At 43.4% G+C, this 17,637-nt stretch overlaps 1 protein-coding gene across 1 annotated transcript in view; it reads left to right on the top strand.

The window, feature by feature from the left end:
* The window catches only part of MAN1A1 (mannosidase alpha class 1A member 1), a 357,303-nt gene that overhangs the window by 304,022 nt on the left and 35,644 nt on the right, over nt 1-17,637 (top strand). The window contains exons 9-10 of the mRNA XM_082252272.1: nt 8,467-8,686; nt 13,984-14,156. Of these exons, the coding sequence (XP_082108398.1) occupies nt 8,467-8,686; nt 13,984-14,156 (393 nt within the window). The remainder of the gene's footprint in view (nt 1-8,466; nt 8,687-13,983; nt 14,157-17,637) is intronic.

The following is a 17,637-nucleotide window of genomic DNA, read 5'->3' as shown; positions in this document are numbered from 1 at the left end:
ACTGAAAGAAAATATAAAGCTACCATTTAATCCAGTTAAATATAACTATTAAATGTAAGTTTTATTTCTACTGGAATAATTACTTGAAACTGTATTTAGATATTCTGCTATCCCTCTGCACTGCAGAACAGTGTGAGCCAAACTGGCTCTGACATTGCATTGTGCTGTCAGAGTAAGAGTGGGAGCCATCTTATGGGAGCTGAGACCAAAATGATGCCCTCATGCTCTTTAGTCAGTAGATTGGACGCCATTGTGTGATCAGACTGTATTTCATACTGCAATGAAGAAAATTGAGGTCCCCAACCTGCCTGTGCAGTCTTGCAGGTCTTTGTAAAATACTGAAAAAAAGTAAACAATTACATGTTTGATAGATGAAATGGTTTACAGATATGTATTTCAGCTTTGTATTTAATGGTCTAACAGATGCAGTGTGTGAGAGAGGTTTATCTTAATCTTACAGTATAAAACCCAGGCTGAGTATTTATGGGCCTGTACCTTCAGGCGATCGGATACCAGCAAAGCTTTTAAGAACACGCCTGTTCGGCACCTGCCCTAAAATCCTACCCTACATCGTGAGTCCTCATTTTTTGCTAGTCTCCTAAGGTGATGGTCTTCTCACTTAAGGAGAACTCACTTATGGAGAAATAACTCAACTGGATTATTTTTCTTTATTTTTTGAATACTTCTATTATATCTTCACTGTCTTCCAACCACAAAAATAACACAATACCACAATAGGAGCCGTACATTTGGACAGGTGCAACCTTGGTAAAACCTTAGGAACGGTTTACAGACCCCATGCCATAGGGATGGTCTGTAGTATTGTTTCAGACACTGGAACCTGCATTGGCACTCACTTTGGCACTTTGTGCAACACATGTAGTGAGCCACTGGGTGCTTTAGAGCTGCAGGGCCATGGTCCATTTTCTATAGAACTTAGGACCTGAATACTGCCTTAGGTGTATACCCATTATGTTGAGCAATGACTGGACTCTATAGGTCCAGTCATTGCTTAACATGAAGGACAGTTAATGGGGCCACCCTGTATTGCTCACAGTTGTTGTAAAAACTGGAGCTATGTTTGGAATGTGTTCACTTTACAGTATACACTTTTCAAACTTGGCGCTAAATCTCAACCACATATAGCTGGATGACCAGTTGTTAACTCACATGACAGGTTGCACAATATGCCGCCTCTTCCTCCTAGAGCCCCTATAAGCTACTCAGGCCTTTCGCCATGACTTTTCTACAGGACGGTCTACACCTGAGGGTCTGTGTACTCCTTCCGGACACTCTTGCCCTATATTCCTCACCCTACTTTGTGAGTACCCAACAGGAGATAACTCTCAACCCTAGCTATGGTGAAACCAGATAAAGCTCAGGAAAACATTTTCTCTGGTGAAGGCCTGCACAACACCTTAAAGTGACAATGTTTCCCTTGCACCAGAGCAGGACCCATATTTAACCCCCGACTTTGCAGCTGACTAGTTTAATTTTGGGCATGCAATAAGCGGCCTACCTTACAAAGGCAGCTTTTTCAATGTCCAGAACTCGAAAAACACCAAGCCCCTTCTCTAGGTCCTTTGTCTCTACTTAAGTCAGATCCTGAGAGGCCCAGCCTAGAAAAGAACATAGATGGGAATGAAGAGGACCCAGAGTGTTAGAGCAGGCTGTGGAAGATTTCCCACCCCCAGACTCCTGTACATCTGAAGTTGCTTCTTCACTTAATATGCTTGCTAATGTGAGTATGCTCTTGTCTCTAAATTCCTTTGTTACACGTCCAGACCCAGCTTTGCAACCAGCTATTTCTGCAATTTCTGTCGGTCAAACTGCAGCTAAATAAAATAGGGCAATAAACAACCAACATGAACCTGTAGTCAAGGATTGTGCCTTAACTGAGCAATATCCTTCTACTCTGCTTTTTTTTGTGTGAATGCTCTAGAACAAGTAACAACATTTCTAGAATGTCTATAATCTTTATTCATATCGGCAGAATCTTGTGGTTGAAAGTCTGGGCAGCTGAAGCCACTTTGACAGGACTCCTCGCTCACGACCTCTGAAGGTGTCACCTTTTTGTTGAGGCACTTGATAAATTCATTACAGATGTCAAAGGAGGGGAAGGCTCTACTTTCACAGAGAAAGATTCAACCCCCCTTCTCCGGACCTTCTACCACTACAAGACTGGAGAGGACCTCATCGCTTCACCTGGGCTTTAGCTTCAAAGCCTAAGTTCAGTCCTTCTTTTTGGCATAAAACTTGGCCCCAAAGCCCAGCAAGTCTTCCCTAGTCTTCCAAGTCTTCCCTAAAGCTCCTCTCTCAATGAAGGGAAGCCTTGCTCCTAAGAGTGGGAGAGTGTCTGTTACAGTTTGCTTCTCTGGGTCAGAGACATTCCAGACCTATGGGTTAAGTTGTTGGTTTCAGAGGAGTTAAAAATAAAGTTCAAAACTCTACCCTCTTACCACTTTCCACTCTCAAATCAGCCAAATATACCCAAAACTAGTCAGTTTTGCAGAATGTCCTGAACTATCTCTTCCAAGGAGTAGTTGTGCCAATACCCCTACAGGACGGTTTCAACGGATTCTGTTCAAACCAAGTTCACCGTACCAAAGCCCAACAAGGGAAATTGTCCTATTCTGGGCCTAGAATCCCTCAACAAAAATATCTTCAAATGCCAAACCTTCACATGGGATCCATAAAGTTGCTTACTGCCCTCTCTAAGACAAGGGACTGTCTGGCATCCGAAGACATCCAAGATGCCTACCTGCATATTCCTTTTATCCAGATTATCTAGACTGACTAACCTCTAAAAGACTTCCTTTCCAACTGTCTGCAAACATCCACAGGAAAAGTCACCTACTCCGGGCTTTCAATTGCCAACAATCTGCTTCATCCTTCTGTTCATCTGGAATACTTAGGTCTGGTCCTGGGCACCTCCCAAGGAATAATTTTCTTCTAGAGAAAAAATGTTCTCTTTAAGAGCTCATGCCTTTGAGGCTATTTCATTCGCCCAATTTCATTCGAGACCTCGTCAGCACATCTTGTCATCCAGTAACAAGCATGTTCCTTCTTGCAACCTACCCATGCTTCTTTTCAGCCAGGCAAGGCAATCTCTGGCTTGGTGGATCTCCAACCCAGCCTTAACTGTTGGAAAGTCTGTCCTTAGCACTGAAAAGTAATACCAGATGCCAATCTTTCAGGCCGAGGAGTGTGCCCGTTCCCCATGGTCCTTGGAACATGGCTTTCAGTGGAAGCTAAGCTCCCTATCAACATCCTGGAGGTCAGAGCAGTAAAGATGGTTCTGCAGCACTGAACCCTACTTCTGTAAAGATACTTAATCAGGGTGCAGTCAGTGTAGCCTAAACTAACCAAGGGGACACTAGGATTCATGTAGCCTTGAAGAAAGCAAGCCAGATAATCTCATTGCCTTAGACGAGCTGTTCAGAGATCTCTGTGGTCCACATCCAAGTAATGGACATCTGTAGAACAGGTTACCTAAGCTGCCACCACCTGGATCAATGGGAATGGGCCCTTCACCCCTACATCTTTAATCGGACACATCAGAGATTAGGAACCTCATATGTAGATATCCTGGTCTCCAGATTCTATAACAATCTACTTCTGTCTGTGGCCAGGACCAAGAACCTGCTAGTGCAAGCATCTGATACCATGATAATCCCCTGGTCTCAGTTTTGGCTATGCCTTTTCTACAGTACAAATTTTACCTTGTCTGCTCCACAAAATTGAGCAAGAGAACAAACTAGTGATTCTTTTAGCACCAAACTGGCCCCATAGAACCTGGTTTAAGGGAGATCTTAGATTATGTCCCCCCTCCCCCTTTGCGGCACCTCGTGCTTCCATGGGACCTCAATCTGGTTCTCTGCCCTGCAGAAACCACCCTTTGAACCCACAAGGCATATATCCTTAAATGTCCTTTAACTTCCTGTTTTGGCTATGTTGGCCTACTGCAGCTGTTAGCTATGTTAACCGACTGCATACCTGATATCTGTTATTAGCTCGCCCTGATATACATGCTAAGGTTGATCTATTATTTGAGTACATATCTCTCTCCCACACCCCCACAGACAAAGGTTTCTTTAGAGACAATGGTTCCTATAGCAAGCTATTGAAAAATGTGAGTAAAATAAAGTAACCAAATACTTGCCATTTTAAAATTACTTTCTCTGTGGTACTCGGGTGACCTTATACAACGATCTAGATCTTAATATTACGGCTACCTTTGTGAGTCTGCAGTTCTCCAAAGTGCCAGTTATTTGATGCTGGTATTTTTTTATGCGCCAGTCAGCAGCCCTCCATATCTCACATGCACACACATCAGGAGTCCATTCATTTTTGAGCAGGTTTTCTCGTGTGGTCGGCAATTAAAGTTCCAAGAGGAAACCCTCATGATCACAGGGAGAACAAGCAAACTCCATGCAGATAGTGTCCTGACCATGATTTGAACCGAGTATCCAGCACTCTAAGGCAAAAGTGTTATCCACTAAGTCACTGTAATGCCCAAAACAATATCACACGGATCTGAATGGGATAATTCAGAAATTTTGTGAAAAAGAAAATGAGGAAACCTAAGATTTGGAAGTGGATACTAGTTAAAGCTTGTGTCATTGTTTAGGAAACCTCATGTACTTGAGACTTGTTTGAGGAATTGTGTGGACCGCTCATTACTGACAAGGTACACGCGCAGCGCGGCGATCGGGGGTGAGGCTCGTCCCTCGGACATAGCCCATCCCTGATCAAGGTAAACAGCCAATAGAAATTGGCTGTTTACCACGTGATCGGCTGTTTCAATCACAGCCGATCACATGAGCGGCTCCAGCACGAGCCGCTCGTTCTCTCTGCAATGCGCGCCCCCGGGGGCGCGCAGAGCAGCGATCGGGGACGAGGCTCGTCCCTCAGACAGAGTCGATCCCCGATCTAGGTAAAGAGCCAATGAAATTGAAATAGTGCACCCCAAACACACTGATTGCCCCCCCCCCCCAATAAAGAGCACCTGTCAATAGCCCATCAAAGTACCCGAGTACCTGTCACCAGCCCATCAGGTACTCAGATGACAGGTACTCGGGTACTCTGATGGGCTGGTGACAGGTATTCGGGTACTCTGATGACAGGTACTCGGGTACTCTGATGACGGGTACGCAGGTACTCTGATGAAGGGTACTCTGATGACAGGTACTCGGGTACTCTGATGACGGGTACGCAGGTACTCTGATGACGGGTACTTGGGTACTCTGATGAAGGGTACGCAGGTACTCTGATGACGGGTACTCGGGTACTCTGATGACGGGTACTCGGGTACTCTGATGACGGGTACTCGGGTACTCTGATGACGGGTACTCGGGTACTCTGATGACGGGTACTCGGGTACTCTGATGACGGGTACTCGGGTACTCTGATGACGGGTACTCGGGTACTCTGATGACGGGTACTCGGGTACTCTGATGACAGGTACTCGGGTACTTTGAGTACCTGTCAACGGAGTACCTGTCATCAGAGTACCCGAGTACCTTCCACCTGCTCATCAGAGTACCTGACGCCTGAAGTACCCGAGTACTTGCCGCCTGCTCATCAGTACCCATCACTACTCATCAGTACCTATCACGTATCAGTACTGATCATCAGTACCCATCAGTACAGTATCACCTATCAGTATCAGTACTACTCATCAGTACTTATCACCTGCCCATCAGAGTATCCGAGTACCTGTCACCTGCCTATCGGAGTACCCGAGTACCTGCCACCTGCTCATCAGTACCAGAGTACCTGTCACCTGCCCAACAAAGTACCCGAGTACCTATCACCCTTCATACAGCCACCATGTCCAAGTCCAAAAAGGTTTATATACGTCCTCCGTTTAAACCTAAATACCGGTGTTATGGCAGCAGATAGCTGCCATAACCCTGGTATTTTTTTAAACGGTGGACGGTTGGCTTTCCGATAAGGGTGGTCCCAGCGGCGGATTCGCCGTGGGATCACCCTTCCGGGATGGCGGAAGAGGCGCCCCCCCCCCCCGCCACGTTCCGGTCCTTTTCCCCGCTTACCGGACCCGCCGGCAGCGGGGAAAACGATCCGGTCCCGGATCCTCACAGACAGGATGTCGAGTGAGGGCAAGCTTGCCCTCACTTGACTCTATGGTCTTGGAGGACCAGAGCTACGGAAAATGTTGTTGCCTAGCAACCGGTTTAAAGGTCCTTTTTTTTTTTTTTTTTTTTCATTTTATATAATTTTTTTTTTTTTTCTATCTTTTAGTGTACTTGTGAGATCTGAGGACTTTTTGACCCCAGATCTCACAAAAAAGAGGTCCTGTCGTGCCTATTTCTATTACGAGGAATGTTTACATTCCTTTTAATAGAAATAAAAATGATCAATTTTTTTTTTTTAAACGGTGTAAAAATAATAAATAAAATAAATAGTAAAAAAAAAAAAAATTAAAGCGCCCTGTCCCCGTGAGCTCGCACGCAGAAGCGAACGCATACAGAAACCCCGCCCACATATGTAAACGGTGTTCAAACCACACATGTGAGGTATCGCCGCGATCGTTAGAGCAAGGGGAATAATTTGAGCCCTAGACCTCCTCTGTAACTCAAAGATGGCAACCTGTAGAAATTTTTAAATTGTCGCCTATGGGGATTTTTAAGTACCAAAGTTTGTCGCCATTCCGTGAGCGTGCGCAATTTTGAAACATGACATGTTGGGTATCTATTTACTCGGCGTAACATTATCTTTCACATTATGGAAAAAAATTGGGCTAACTTTACTGGTTTCTTATTTTTTAATTAAAAAAAGTGAATTTTTTCCAAAAAAATTGCGTTTGGAAGACCGCTGCGCAAATACGGTGTGATAAAAAATATTGCAATAATCTCCATTTTATTCTCTAGGGTCTCTGCTAAAAAAAATATATAATGTTTGGGGGTTCTAAGCAGTTTTCTAGAAAAACAACTGATTTTAGCTTGTAAACACCAAATGTCAAAAATAGGCCTAGGCAAGTGGCTAGGATGCATGATGGTGCGCCTTGGATGATGGGCCCCTCTATATGGCTAGGCTGTGAAAAAGTCTCACACATGTGGTATTGCCATACTCAGGAGGAGTGGCAGAATGTATTTTGGGGTGTCATTTTTGCTGTGTACATGCTATGTGTTAGGAATATCCTATAAATTGACAACTTTGTGTAAAAAAAAAAAATTTTTTTCATTTTTTTCCCACATTTTCCAAAAACCTGTGGAAAAAAATATGTTCAAACGACCCATAATGCCTCATAGAATATACGTTGGAGTGTTTGCTTTCCAAAATGGGGTCATTTTGTGGACTTTTCCATTGTATTGGTGCTCTAGGGCCTTGAAAAGTGTGATAGGTAGTAAGAAAGTTTTATGTGTATTTATGCTCCTAGAACGCCTGAAGGTGCTTCTTGGAAGTGGAGTCTCTTTTTGTGGCTAGGCTGTGTAAAAGTCTCACACATGTGGTATTGCCATACTCGGAAGGAGTAGCAGAATGTATTTTTGGGTGTAATTTTTGCTGTGTACATGCTATGTGTTAGAAATAGCTTATAAATTGACAACTTTGTGGGGAAAAAAAAGAAAAAAAAATGTTTTTCTTCATTTTCCCAAGAATTGTGGGAAAAAATTACAACTTCAAAAAACCCACCATGCCTCTTACTAAATACCTTGGACTGTCTACTTTACAAAAAGGGGTCATTTGGGCGGTATTTGTACTGTCCTGACATTTCAGGGCCTCAAGAAAGGAGATAGGCCGTCAGTACATCTGGTGTGATCAATTTTCAGTAATTGGTACCATAGCTTCTAGACTCAATAACTTTCACACAGACTAAATAATATACACTAATTTGGGTTAATTTTACCAGAGACATGTAGCAGTATACATTTTGGCCCAAATGTATGAAGAAAAATTAATTTTTTGCAAAATTTTATAATTGAAACTAAAAAAAAGTGTATTTTTTTTTTCAAAATTTTTGCTCTTTTTTTGCATATATCACGAAAAAAAAAAAATCCCAGTTGTGATCAAATACCACCAAAAGAAAGCTCTATTTGTGTGAAAAAAATGATAAAAATGTTGTTTGGTTACAGTGTAGCATGACTGAGCAATTGTCATTCAAAGTGTGAGAGTGCTGAAAGCTGAAAATTGGTCTGGGCAGGAAGGGTGTCTAACTGCTCTGTATGGAAGTGGTTAAGCAAAAACCTTCAAGAAGCTGATGGGATATCCCACTGTTGGAGTAATTTTAAAACCTGCTTTAAGAATGCTTTTTTTTAAATATGCAAGAGGTGGTTGGCACTGGAATAAATAACAAGATTGGACAAAGATGGAAAGTAAAGGGCTAACAGAAGGCACCTGGAAATTTAAGACTGCCAAAGTACATTGATTATAATAGCCTGGATTGTTTTACAGTTGTGAAATTGTTTAGGACTAATTTTTTATATATATATATTTTTTTTATAGGCAATTGAGACTCATTTAATTCGTAAATCTAGTAATGGCTTGACATACATTGCTGAGTGGAAAGGTGGTCTCCTGGAACATAAAATGGGCCATTTAACTTGTTTTGCTGGCGGCATGTTTGCTCTTGGGGCTGATAGTGCTCCAGATGATAAAACAGGACATCATATAGAATTGGCCGCAGAGATTGCAAAGACCTGTCATGAGTCCTATGATCGCACAGGTAAGCCATTTAAAGAGTTTTACATACTGGCTATTATTTAATGCTACACAAGCAAAAATTTTAATATTTAAGGCTGTTGCCTTTGGGCAGGATCAGGAAAAACAATTTGCATTGAATTAATCAGTTTTCCACTGGCACTACATTGCAAAAAAGATTAAAGTGTTTCCCTTGCTTGCACAGTGCTTGTGCTGTCTAATCTGCCCCTCTCTAAGGCTCCGTTCACATGTAGGCGTTTTGGGGGCGTTTTTCTGCTCTAGGATCAGCTCTCAAAACGCCCAACAAGACAAATCCTATTCATTTCAATGGCCCCTGTTCACATCTGAGCGTTTTGACGTTTTAAGCAAAACGCCCAACGCTCAAAGAATTTTCCATTAGTCTCTAGTCTATCTAAGAACGCCTGCAAAAACGCCCAGAAAAACGTCCATAAAAACGCCTGTAATAGCAACGCCAAGATGGGAACGTAGCCTAAACTGTAAAAAAAGAAAAAAAAAAAAACCTATAAAAAACCTGGCTGATCTTGCCAGTTCCTGTGTCCCCCCCTCTGCGCTGACCACGATAATCAGGGCTGCTGAGGCCTGACTGCCAAAAAATGTTCTTTTGTAAATTACAAAGCAGAATTATACTGTTTACATGTATTTTCTTCATTTTGTTAAATTTATTGAAAGAACACTGACCAAAACAAAAGGATTATACATAAAGATTATGCTCTGAGTTATCTCATACATTTCCTCTTAATAAATGAAACCTCTATTGCACTTTCAGTGGCAAAATATCTAAATACTGCACTTCTAGCATTTACATTATTTTAAACACAAATCCAAATCCTTTCTTCCACCTCCTCCCTCGGCGCCGCGGCCCGCGCTGTCACTTCCGGTTTGCAATGATTCCTGGGAGCTGAATGTCATCGCTCCCAGGAATCAATGCCCCGGCACCGGCCCCACTCGTCACTTCTGGTGCGGTGCCGCATTCCCTGCTACACAGCTTCTGGGAATGCGGCGCCGCACCGGAAGTGACGAGCGGGGCTGGTGCAGGCACATTCTGGGAGAAGAGGACGCAGAAGAGGATCGCGCTGGCTTCAGCTGCCCACATCCGAGATGGCAACGCTGGAGAAGAAATTTTAAAGGTGAGTTTTTCTTCTTGCAGGTAAGTGGGACCCGGGACAGTACAGAGGCTATCCATTGTGGATTGACTGTCCCGGGGGTACTTTTATTGAAAATTTTTTTTCATGGCCGGAACTCCACTTTAAGGTAAAAAAAAAAATTTTTACATCTCACTGTCCTCAGCCACTCTGCTGTCAATGAAATGCTGTGAGGAGGAAGCGTAGGCAGAGCAAAGCGCCACTGTGGGTTTATAGAGCGTGGCTCTATAGATGCACACAGCTCGGGAGCGAGCACGCACATTGTGCACAGGGTAATGAGAAGCAGCCAAGATTGCCTGTGGGGAACCCCAGACGATGAGGAAGGTCGGGGCTGCTTGTGCAAAACCATTGCACAGAGCAGGTAAGTAGAACATGTTTGTAATTTACATTTTCTTTAAAAATTGCCTTTTAGTATTACTTTAAATTTCTTAAGTGCACTGTTATTACCTTTTTTCTCTGAATACATTTTGCCCTGGTTGTGCACGGAGTTTACAAAAATTAACCCTGAAGGAAACACAATCTACCTGCTTGGGGCTTCAGGTTTTCAGTCATTTCCACAGTGTGCCAGTCAACCATTCTTTTTGTGGGTGATAGAAAAAAGCCTTTTATGTACGTGTAATACAAGGGAACTCTTCCTTGATACATCAATACATCCACTGTGCACGCCTTGCCTTGTATCATGTACAAAAACCCTAAGCTTTTCAGCACAGTTTCAGTTGAGGTGCTGCATCACTGTCACCAGTCAGATTTAAGCTGGAAGATAGCGAGAATCCTGCATTGAGCAGATTCAGGAAACCGATCCCTTACCTGTGAAATGCTGAAGCCAATTACACTAAACTCAGATTGAAGAGATTCTGTCAGGATAAAAATATGGGAGCTTTCACTGCTAACTTATTTTTGAAGGTGAGAGCTCCAGGGCTAATATCCTTTCTTCTTTAGTGATAGGCTGACAGCAGCTGACTTGCTCAGACTGGTGTAGCTGCACTGGTATGGTATTGCCAAACTTCTGTACCAGTCAGTCATCTTTGCCTGGTAACCGCACTGGTGATCTGGCAACTGGGTATTTTTCAGTCGTCTATCCGTGCCTCTTACCATGGTATACAGTATATGGGTATTATAGACATTCTTTTTAGAACATTAATTGCTGGTGTTAGGCCTAGTCAGATAATCAATTTATACTTTAGGTAGTTATGTCTAGTGACAACTTTCCTTTCCTATTTTTCGCATTCTTCAATGAAGAAAAAACATCCAAGAGGCACTGGGAGTTTGATGTGAGCTAATACAAAGTAGTGAGGGGAAAAAAAAAACATTAGAAGAGCTCACTGGCTCAAGTTAGGCTGCTCACAACAGATAGGGCTACCCTCCTAAGGGTACCCAGTAGGTTACCAGAAACAAACATGCACAAATGGAAGGATCGCCAGACCAAATAAGAGACCAAATGATAAGAGATCAGATTATTGGTTTGCACTAAAAAAAATCCAATCCATCTATTTTTGAGGCCAGTAAACATTTCTCCCGCCATTGGGTTTTCAGTTAAAATAAGAAACTTGAAAAGACTAAAAATAGGGCTTTTCCTGAGTGAGTCTACAGTATCTCACAAAAGTGAGTACACCCCTCACATTTTTGTAAATATTTTATTAGATCTTTTCATGTGCCAACACTGAAGATATGACACTTTGCTACAATGTCAAGTAGTGAGTGTATAGCTTGTGTAACAGTGTAAATTTGCTGTCCCCTCAAAACAACTCAACACGCAGCCATTAATGTCTAAACCGCTGGCAACAAAAGTGAGTACACCTCTAAGTCAAAATGTTTAAATCGGGCCAAAAGTGTCAAAATTTTGTGTGGCCACCATCTTGGGCATGGAGTTTACCGGAGCTTCACAGGTCTTCCACTCATGACATCACGAAGCTGGGGGATGTTAGAGATCTTGGGCTCCTCCACCTTCCATTTGAGGATGCCCCACAGATGCTCAATAGGGTTTAGGTCTGGAGACATGCTTGGCCAGTCCATCACCTTTTCCCTCAGCTTCTTTAGCAAGGCAGTGGTCATCTTGGAGGTGTGTTTGGGGTTGTTATCATGTTGGAATACTGCCCTGCGACCAAGTCTCAGAAGGGAGGGGATCATGTTATGCTTCAGTAGGTCACAGTACATGTTGGCATTTACGGTTCCCTTAATGAGAACTGTAGCCCCCCAGTGCCGGCAGCACTCATGCAGCCTCAGACTATGACACTGCCACCACCATACTTGACTGTAGGCAATATACACTTGTCTTTGTACTCCTCACCTGGTTTCCACCACACACAGTTGACACCATCTGAACCAAATAAGTTTATCTTGGTCTCATCAGACCACAGGATATGGTTCCAGTAATCCATGTCCTTAATCTGCTTGTCTTCAGCAAACTGTTTGCGGGCTTTCTTGTGCATCATCTTTAGAAGAGGCTTCCTTCTGGGACGACAGCCATGCAGACCAATTTGATGCAGTGTGTGGCGTATGGTTTGAGCACTGACAGGCTGACCCCCCACCCCTTCAACCCTTGCAGCAATGCTGGCAGCACTCATATGTCTATTTCTTAAAGACAACCTCTGAATATAATGCTGAGCACGTGCACTCAACTCCTTTGGATGACCATGACGAGGCCTGTTCTTAGTGGAACCTGTCCTGTTAAACCGCTGTATGGTCCTGGCCACCGTGCTGCAGCTCAGTTTTAGGGTCTTGGCAATCTTCTTAAAGCCTAGGCCAGTGATGGCGAACCTTGGCACTCCAGATGTTTTGGAACTACATTTCCCATGATGCTCAAATACACTGCAGAGTGCATGAGCATCATGGGAAATGTTGTTCCAAAACATCTGGGGTGCCAAGGTTCGCCATCACTGGCCTAGGCCATCTTTATTTAGAGCAACAATTCTTTTTTTCAGATCCTCAGAGTTCTTTGCCATGAGGTGCCATGTTGAACTTCCAGTGACCAGTATGAGAGTGAGAATGAGTGCGATAACACCATATTTAACACACCTGCTCCTCATTCATACCTGAGACCTTGTAACACTAATGAGTCTCACGACACTGGAGAGGGAAAATGGCTAATTGGGCCCACTTTGAACATTTTCACTTAGGGGTGTACTAACTTTTGTTGCCAGTGGTTTAGACCTTAATGGCTGTGTGTTGAATTATTTTGAGGAGACAGCAAATTTACACTGTTATACAAGCTGTACACTCACTACATTGTAGCAAAGTGTCATTCTTCAGTGTTGTCACATGAAATGATGTAATAAAATATTTACAAAAATGTGAGGGGTGTACTCACTTTTGTGAGATATTGATTGTGGGTTGTGTATGTAGAACTATAGGCAAAATGTATTTCGTTTTGGAGAGGGTAAGGGGGGCTTATAACCTCTGTCCAATTTATTTGTTTGTTTTTTTTGCCATCTGTGTCCATTGGGGAGATTTCCTTTACTTCCTGTCCCATAGCCAAAGCAGAAGTTGAGGGGAAATTCCTGCAAATGAAGGGCAACTTTTAGGGCCCCCCAGGTCACCAGAACTAGTGTCCCTATTGGATGATTTCCTCGCTATTATGTTTCTGTGGACAACCCAAAATTTGGAAGTTGAATTTTACTTTCACTTTCAACAATAATGGTAAACAGGATACATAGGTTGAATCTCCCCAACAGGGACACAGACAACAATAAAAACCACACAAGTTTTCTAATGACTCTCCACTCTATCCAAAATTTAAAAAAAAAAAAAAAAAAAAAAAAAAAAAGCAGCTTTGCCTTTAGCTATACTTTATTTGCTGGGCTATAGTTACCAGCCGGGAGCATCTGCATGAGCAATCAAGATCCTAGCCTATGGGCAGTTCTCCTGGATAGTGATAGCACCACCTTGGAACTAGTATGAGTACTATGATGCATGCTAGTTTGAAGATAGAAACATCACTTTAATAAAGTTTTTTTTTTTTTTTAGGTTCACTTTCATTTGAGAATGATGGTTCATCATAGACTTTATGTAATGGTCTGTTACAATATTTTGTCACAAATTTTGTATTCTCAGTTATTTCAAATATTAGCATACTTGTTTTTTTAATGCAATGTACAGCCTGTTTCTAGTCGTAATGTTTATCTCTCTGAATTTGGTTATTTTCTACCATCTCTTTTCTTAGCAATGAAGTTGGGACCAGAAGCTTTTAGGTTTGACGGAGGAGTTGAAGCTATTGCTACCAGACAAAATGAAAAATATTATATTTTACGACCAGAGGTGATTGAAACTTATATGTATATGTGGAGATTCACACATGACCCAAAATACAGGCAGTGGGGCTGGGAAGCAGTAGAGGTAAGTCGCCTTAATTTCTCTTTCATTTTTAAAGTGCTTAATTTAAAAATGTTGTGTTTATAGCTAAAACCATGTAGAAATCACCTTTATTATTTTATTGTCAGCGGAATCCTGTGTCAGGAGCACTTAAAGGCTAAAGCAACCCATACATAGATCAAAACATGATCTGATTCTCCCATTCCATCCACACAGGACGGACACACAGGAGGTGGATGGGGCAATCCTTCCCGAGGTGGTATTGTATTCTGACAGCCTTCCCCGCCATCAGAATACAATTATCAGTGTTGCCTGCTATAGCTGGCAGCACAGCTTGGGAAAAACCCGACCGGCTGGTTGTACACAATTTGATTGATCGACCTAGTGGATTTGCACTTGCTGAAGTCGTTTCCTCCAGCTTCCTGTTATTGTCTGTGGGGCAAGAAGGGAAAGTGGTTCTAAAGCCTTAAGGTTTTTTGTTTACCTTAATGCATGCTATGCTTTAAGGTAAAAAAAAAAATTCTGTGCTGCAGAATACCACTCAGCCCACCCTTATACTTATTTGAGCCCAAACTGGCTCTAGCATTGTGCACGAGAGCAGTGGCTATCTCCTCTCTCTCCCTCCTCACTGGGCAGATTGATAGCAGCGGGAGCCATTGGCTCCTGCTGTTATCAACCAAATCCAGGGGGGAAGCCAAGCCACCCTGTCTGTGTCATTGGACACAGACAGGGAGACTCAGGGGGCGAGCCCACATGAGTGCCCCCATAGAAAGCGGCTGTTGTAGCACGTCTCCATTCACCTGGAGGTATATTTCCTGCCACGGCCACAGTACGTGTTCGACCATCGCTGTTGCCTCTGCAGCTAAAGGGGAGCAGTTGGGTGTGGTAAAATTGTAGCTCAACCACATGGTTTTACTGTCCCTCCAACCTCACGTGTGACTGAACCCTTGGTTTACATCTATACAGCTGTGTGTAGGGCAGCCCATTTATTTCAGTAGGTTAGGCTGCCCTACCCACAAAAACGAAAGGAAAAGTTTTTTTTTTCTTTTTTTTTTTTTTTAATCATGCTGTGTACCAAATATGCACGGTTTGCCTTTGTGTGGGGTACCATTAAGAAATACTTGTACCCCTGTGCGTCTGCTAAAGAGCAAAGCATTTGTGTGCATTTCCGGAACCCGCGCAAGTTTGTACGCACTCCCCAACATGCAGTAATCCAAACCAGTCCTTAAACTGGGATGTCTCAAGTCTGAAAATACTTTTCATTGGTTCTGTAACTGGAAAAAGGTTGAGAAATGCTGCCCTATATCAATAAATGAGGGCCGTGGCATTCATGTACAGGAATAATAGAACCAGGTGGAGACAGTATCAGCAGAAAGTCTGTGCAGCGTCTGAGTGGAACAACATCGCTGGGATGTTGGCCAAGATAATGTTAACTGGATCCTCTGCAATCAGGGAATAGAGGGGAATATACTTGTCTTTTAAATTTAAATCTAAAATACTCCTGACAAAAGCTTACAGGGGATAAACAATATTTTTTGTGTTATGCAGACATGATTAGGCATTAAACTGAATGAAGGTAAATGGATTTAGTGGATAATGTCTATAGGGAAGCACTTTTGATAAATGGTCAGCACCTTGTTGATGCCCACTAATGTAGAGCATGATTAAAGAGTATTGATTGCCTTGTTCTAGATGTGTACAATTATGCACTTGCAGCTCTGTAATCAACATCTAAATAATGCATTACTTGGGGAAGGCAACACATATACAGTGAATCATAAAGCACCTTAAAGAGACCCTATCACCATCCTTAACAGTTGCTGGTAAAAGCACAAATCAAGAAAATCAAATTTCTCTTTCGTTTGATGGACACAGCGCTCCATAAATCATAACTACTGGGTTATATTGCCTTCTCCAGGAGTAGGACTAGGCAGAGCAAAAAACACCTGGCTATGTCTGTGGGCCGTCCTCAGCTGTTATATAACTCCCCTCTCTGCTCTAGGTAATCCAGTTTTTATCTGTCTAGTCATGATTAAGGACCTAGGCTCCCGGTTGGGATCTCTGGTCCTAGCAATTTTTCCTCCTTCCATACGTCCTTTTTATTTTTTTTTTTCTCTCGGGAGATCTACAATCAACTGTCGGGCTGGCAGACAGGCTGGATCATCTAGATCCAGTGGTCCCCCTAGCCCAGCCAGCGAGCGCGTGCATACCGAAGCTACATACTAGGACGGCCGCGACATAGCCTAACAGACAGAGGCGGACCGGCGTGTTAAACGTCTCGCAGGGTCGCATACGACCAGGCGTGGGTCTGAATAGCAGCGGCCCTTTGGCCAGCAGCTCCCCTACTTCGTAGGCGAGGATTCTGTCTGGAACGTTTCCCGCACCATGGAAGGGTAAGTACACTCCCCCCTCTCAGCTTTTGCTGTTTTTTTGTGGTGCCGCCATGGACGCCACCCATCTAGGGGGACTTAATATCACACCCCCAGATCCATCTGATAGTGAGGATGATTCCTCCATGGTCGCAGCAGCACTTATCACTGCACTTAACACTGCACTTCGTTAAACTTTAAAAATGGAGGATGCAGCTGATGTAGCCACGGGCGTGGCTGTGTCGTTTGGTACGCATAATTCTCCCCGCAATCCAAAGGTGTTTCCTTATGTGCCTTATTTTGACAGATTTTCCTGTAAGGAATGGGAATAACCAAAATGGCCCTTTGTGGTCCCCATACGTTTTGCTGTATGGTATGCTTTTGAGGAGTCCTTTTTTAAAAAAAGTGAACTAGTCCACCAGTGGTGGACCATCCTGTTTCCAGGTTGAACAAAGTTACCATGATCCCAGTAGAGGAATCCCCGCCCTTTAAGGACCCGGCTGACAGGAAAGCGGAGGCTGTGGCACGCAGCATGTTTACTATGGCTGGTTCGACATTGCGGCCAGTCTTTGCCTCAGCCCTGGTGTCTCAGACCCCAACTGAATGGGCCAAGCTTTTGTGCCAGAGCATGGGGGGTGAGCAGGTCCCCGCTGCTTGTTGATTTAGCAGACCATTTGGTCCATGGGCTGCAGTTTTTTTGTAATGCAGCTTTGGATACAGCTCCTGTGCTGTTTAAACTTTTTGTTTCAGCAGTGATGTTTAGGCGCGTGCCGTGGCTTAAGAATTGGTCTGCAGGCCAAGCCTCTAAGAAAGCTCTCATTGATTTGCCCTTTCAAGGTGATTGCCTGTTTAAGGTATCCCTGAGAGACATCATTAAGGGTATCGGCGAGGGAAGAGTACCTTCCTGCCATAGGCTAGGGAAGGGAAGGCACCTTGTCGCAGACGGAGAGCCCTCCTTCTCAGCCCATAGAAAATTATTTCATACTTCTGGGACTGGGAATAAGGGAAATAGATCTTTCAAATCTTCCCCAGGAGATTCCATGCATTCTTGGTCTGGTAAGCCTAGAGCCAGCTTCTCCAGACCCGCAGACAAGACCACTTCAGCATGAAGGTCTGTTCTCACCCATTATTGGGAT

This window comes from Pelophylax lessonae (genome assembly GCF_965119305.1).
Source record: "Pelophylax lessonae genome assembly, chromosome: 3".
Classification (NCBI taxonomy): Eukaryota; Metazoa; Chordata; class Amphibia; order Anura; family Ranidae; genus Pelophylax; species Pelophylax lessonae.
The sequence above is the reverse complement of the archived record's forward strand: the minus strand, read 5'-3'. Positions and strand labels throughout refer to the sequence as shown.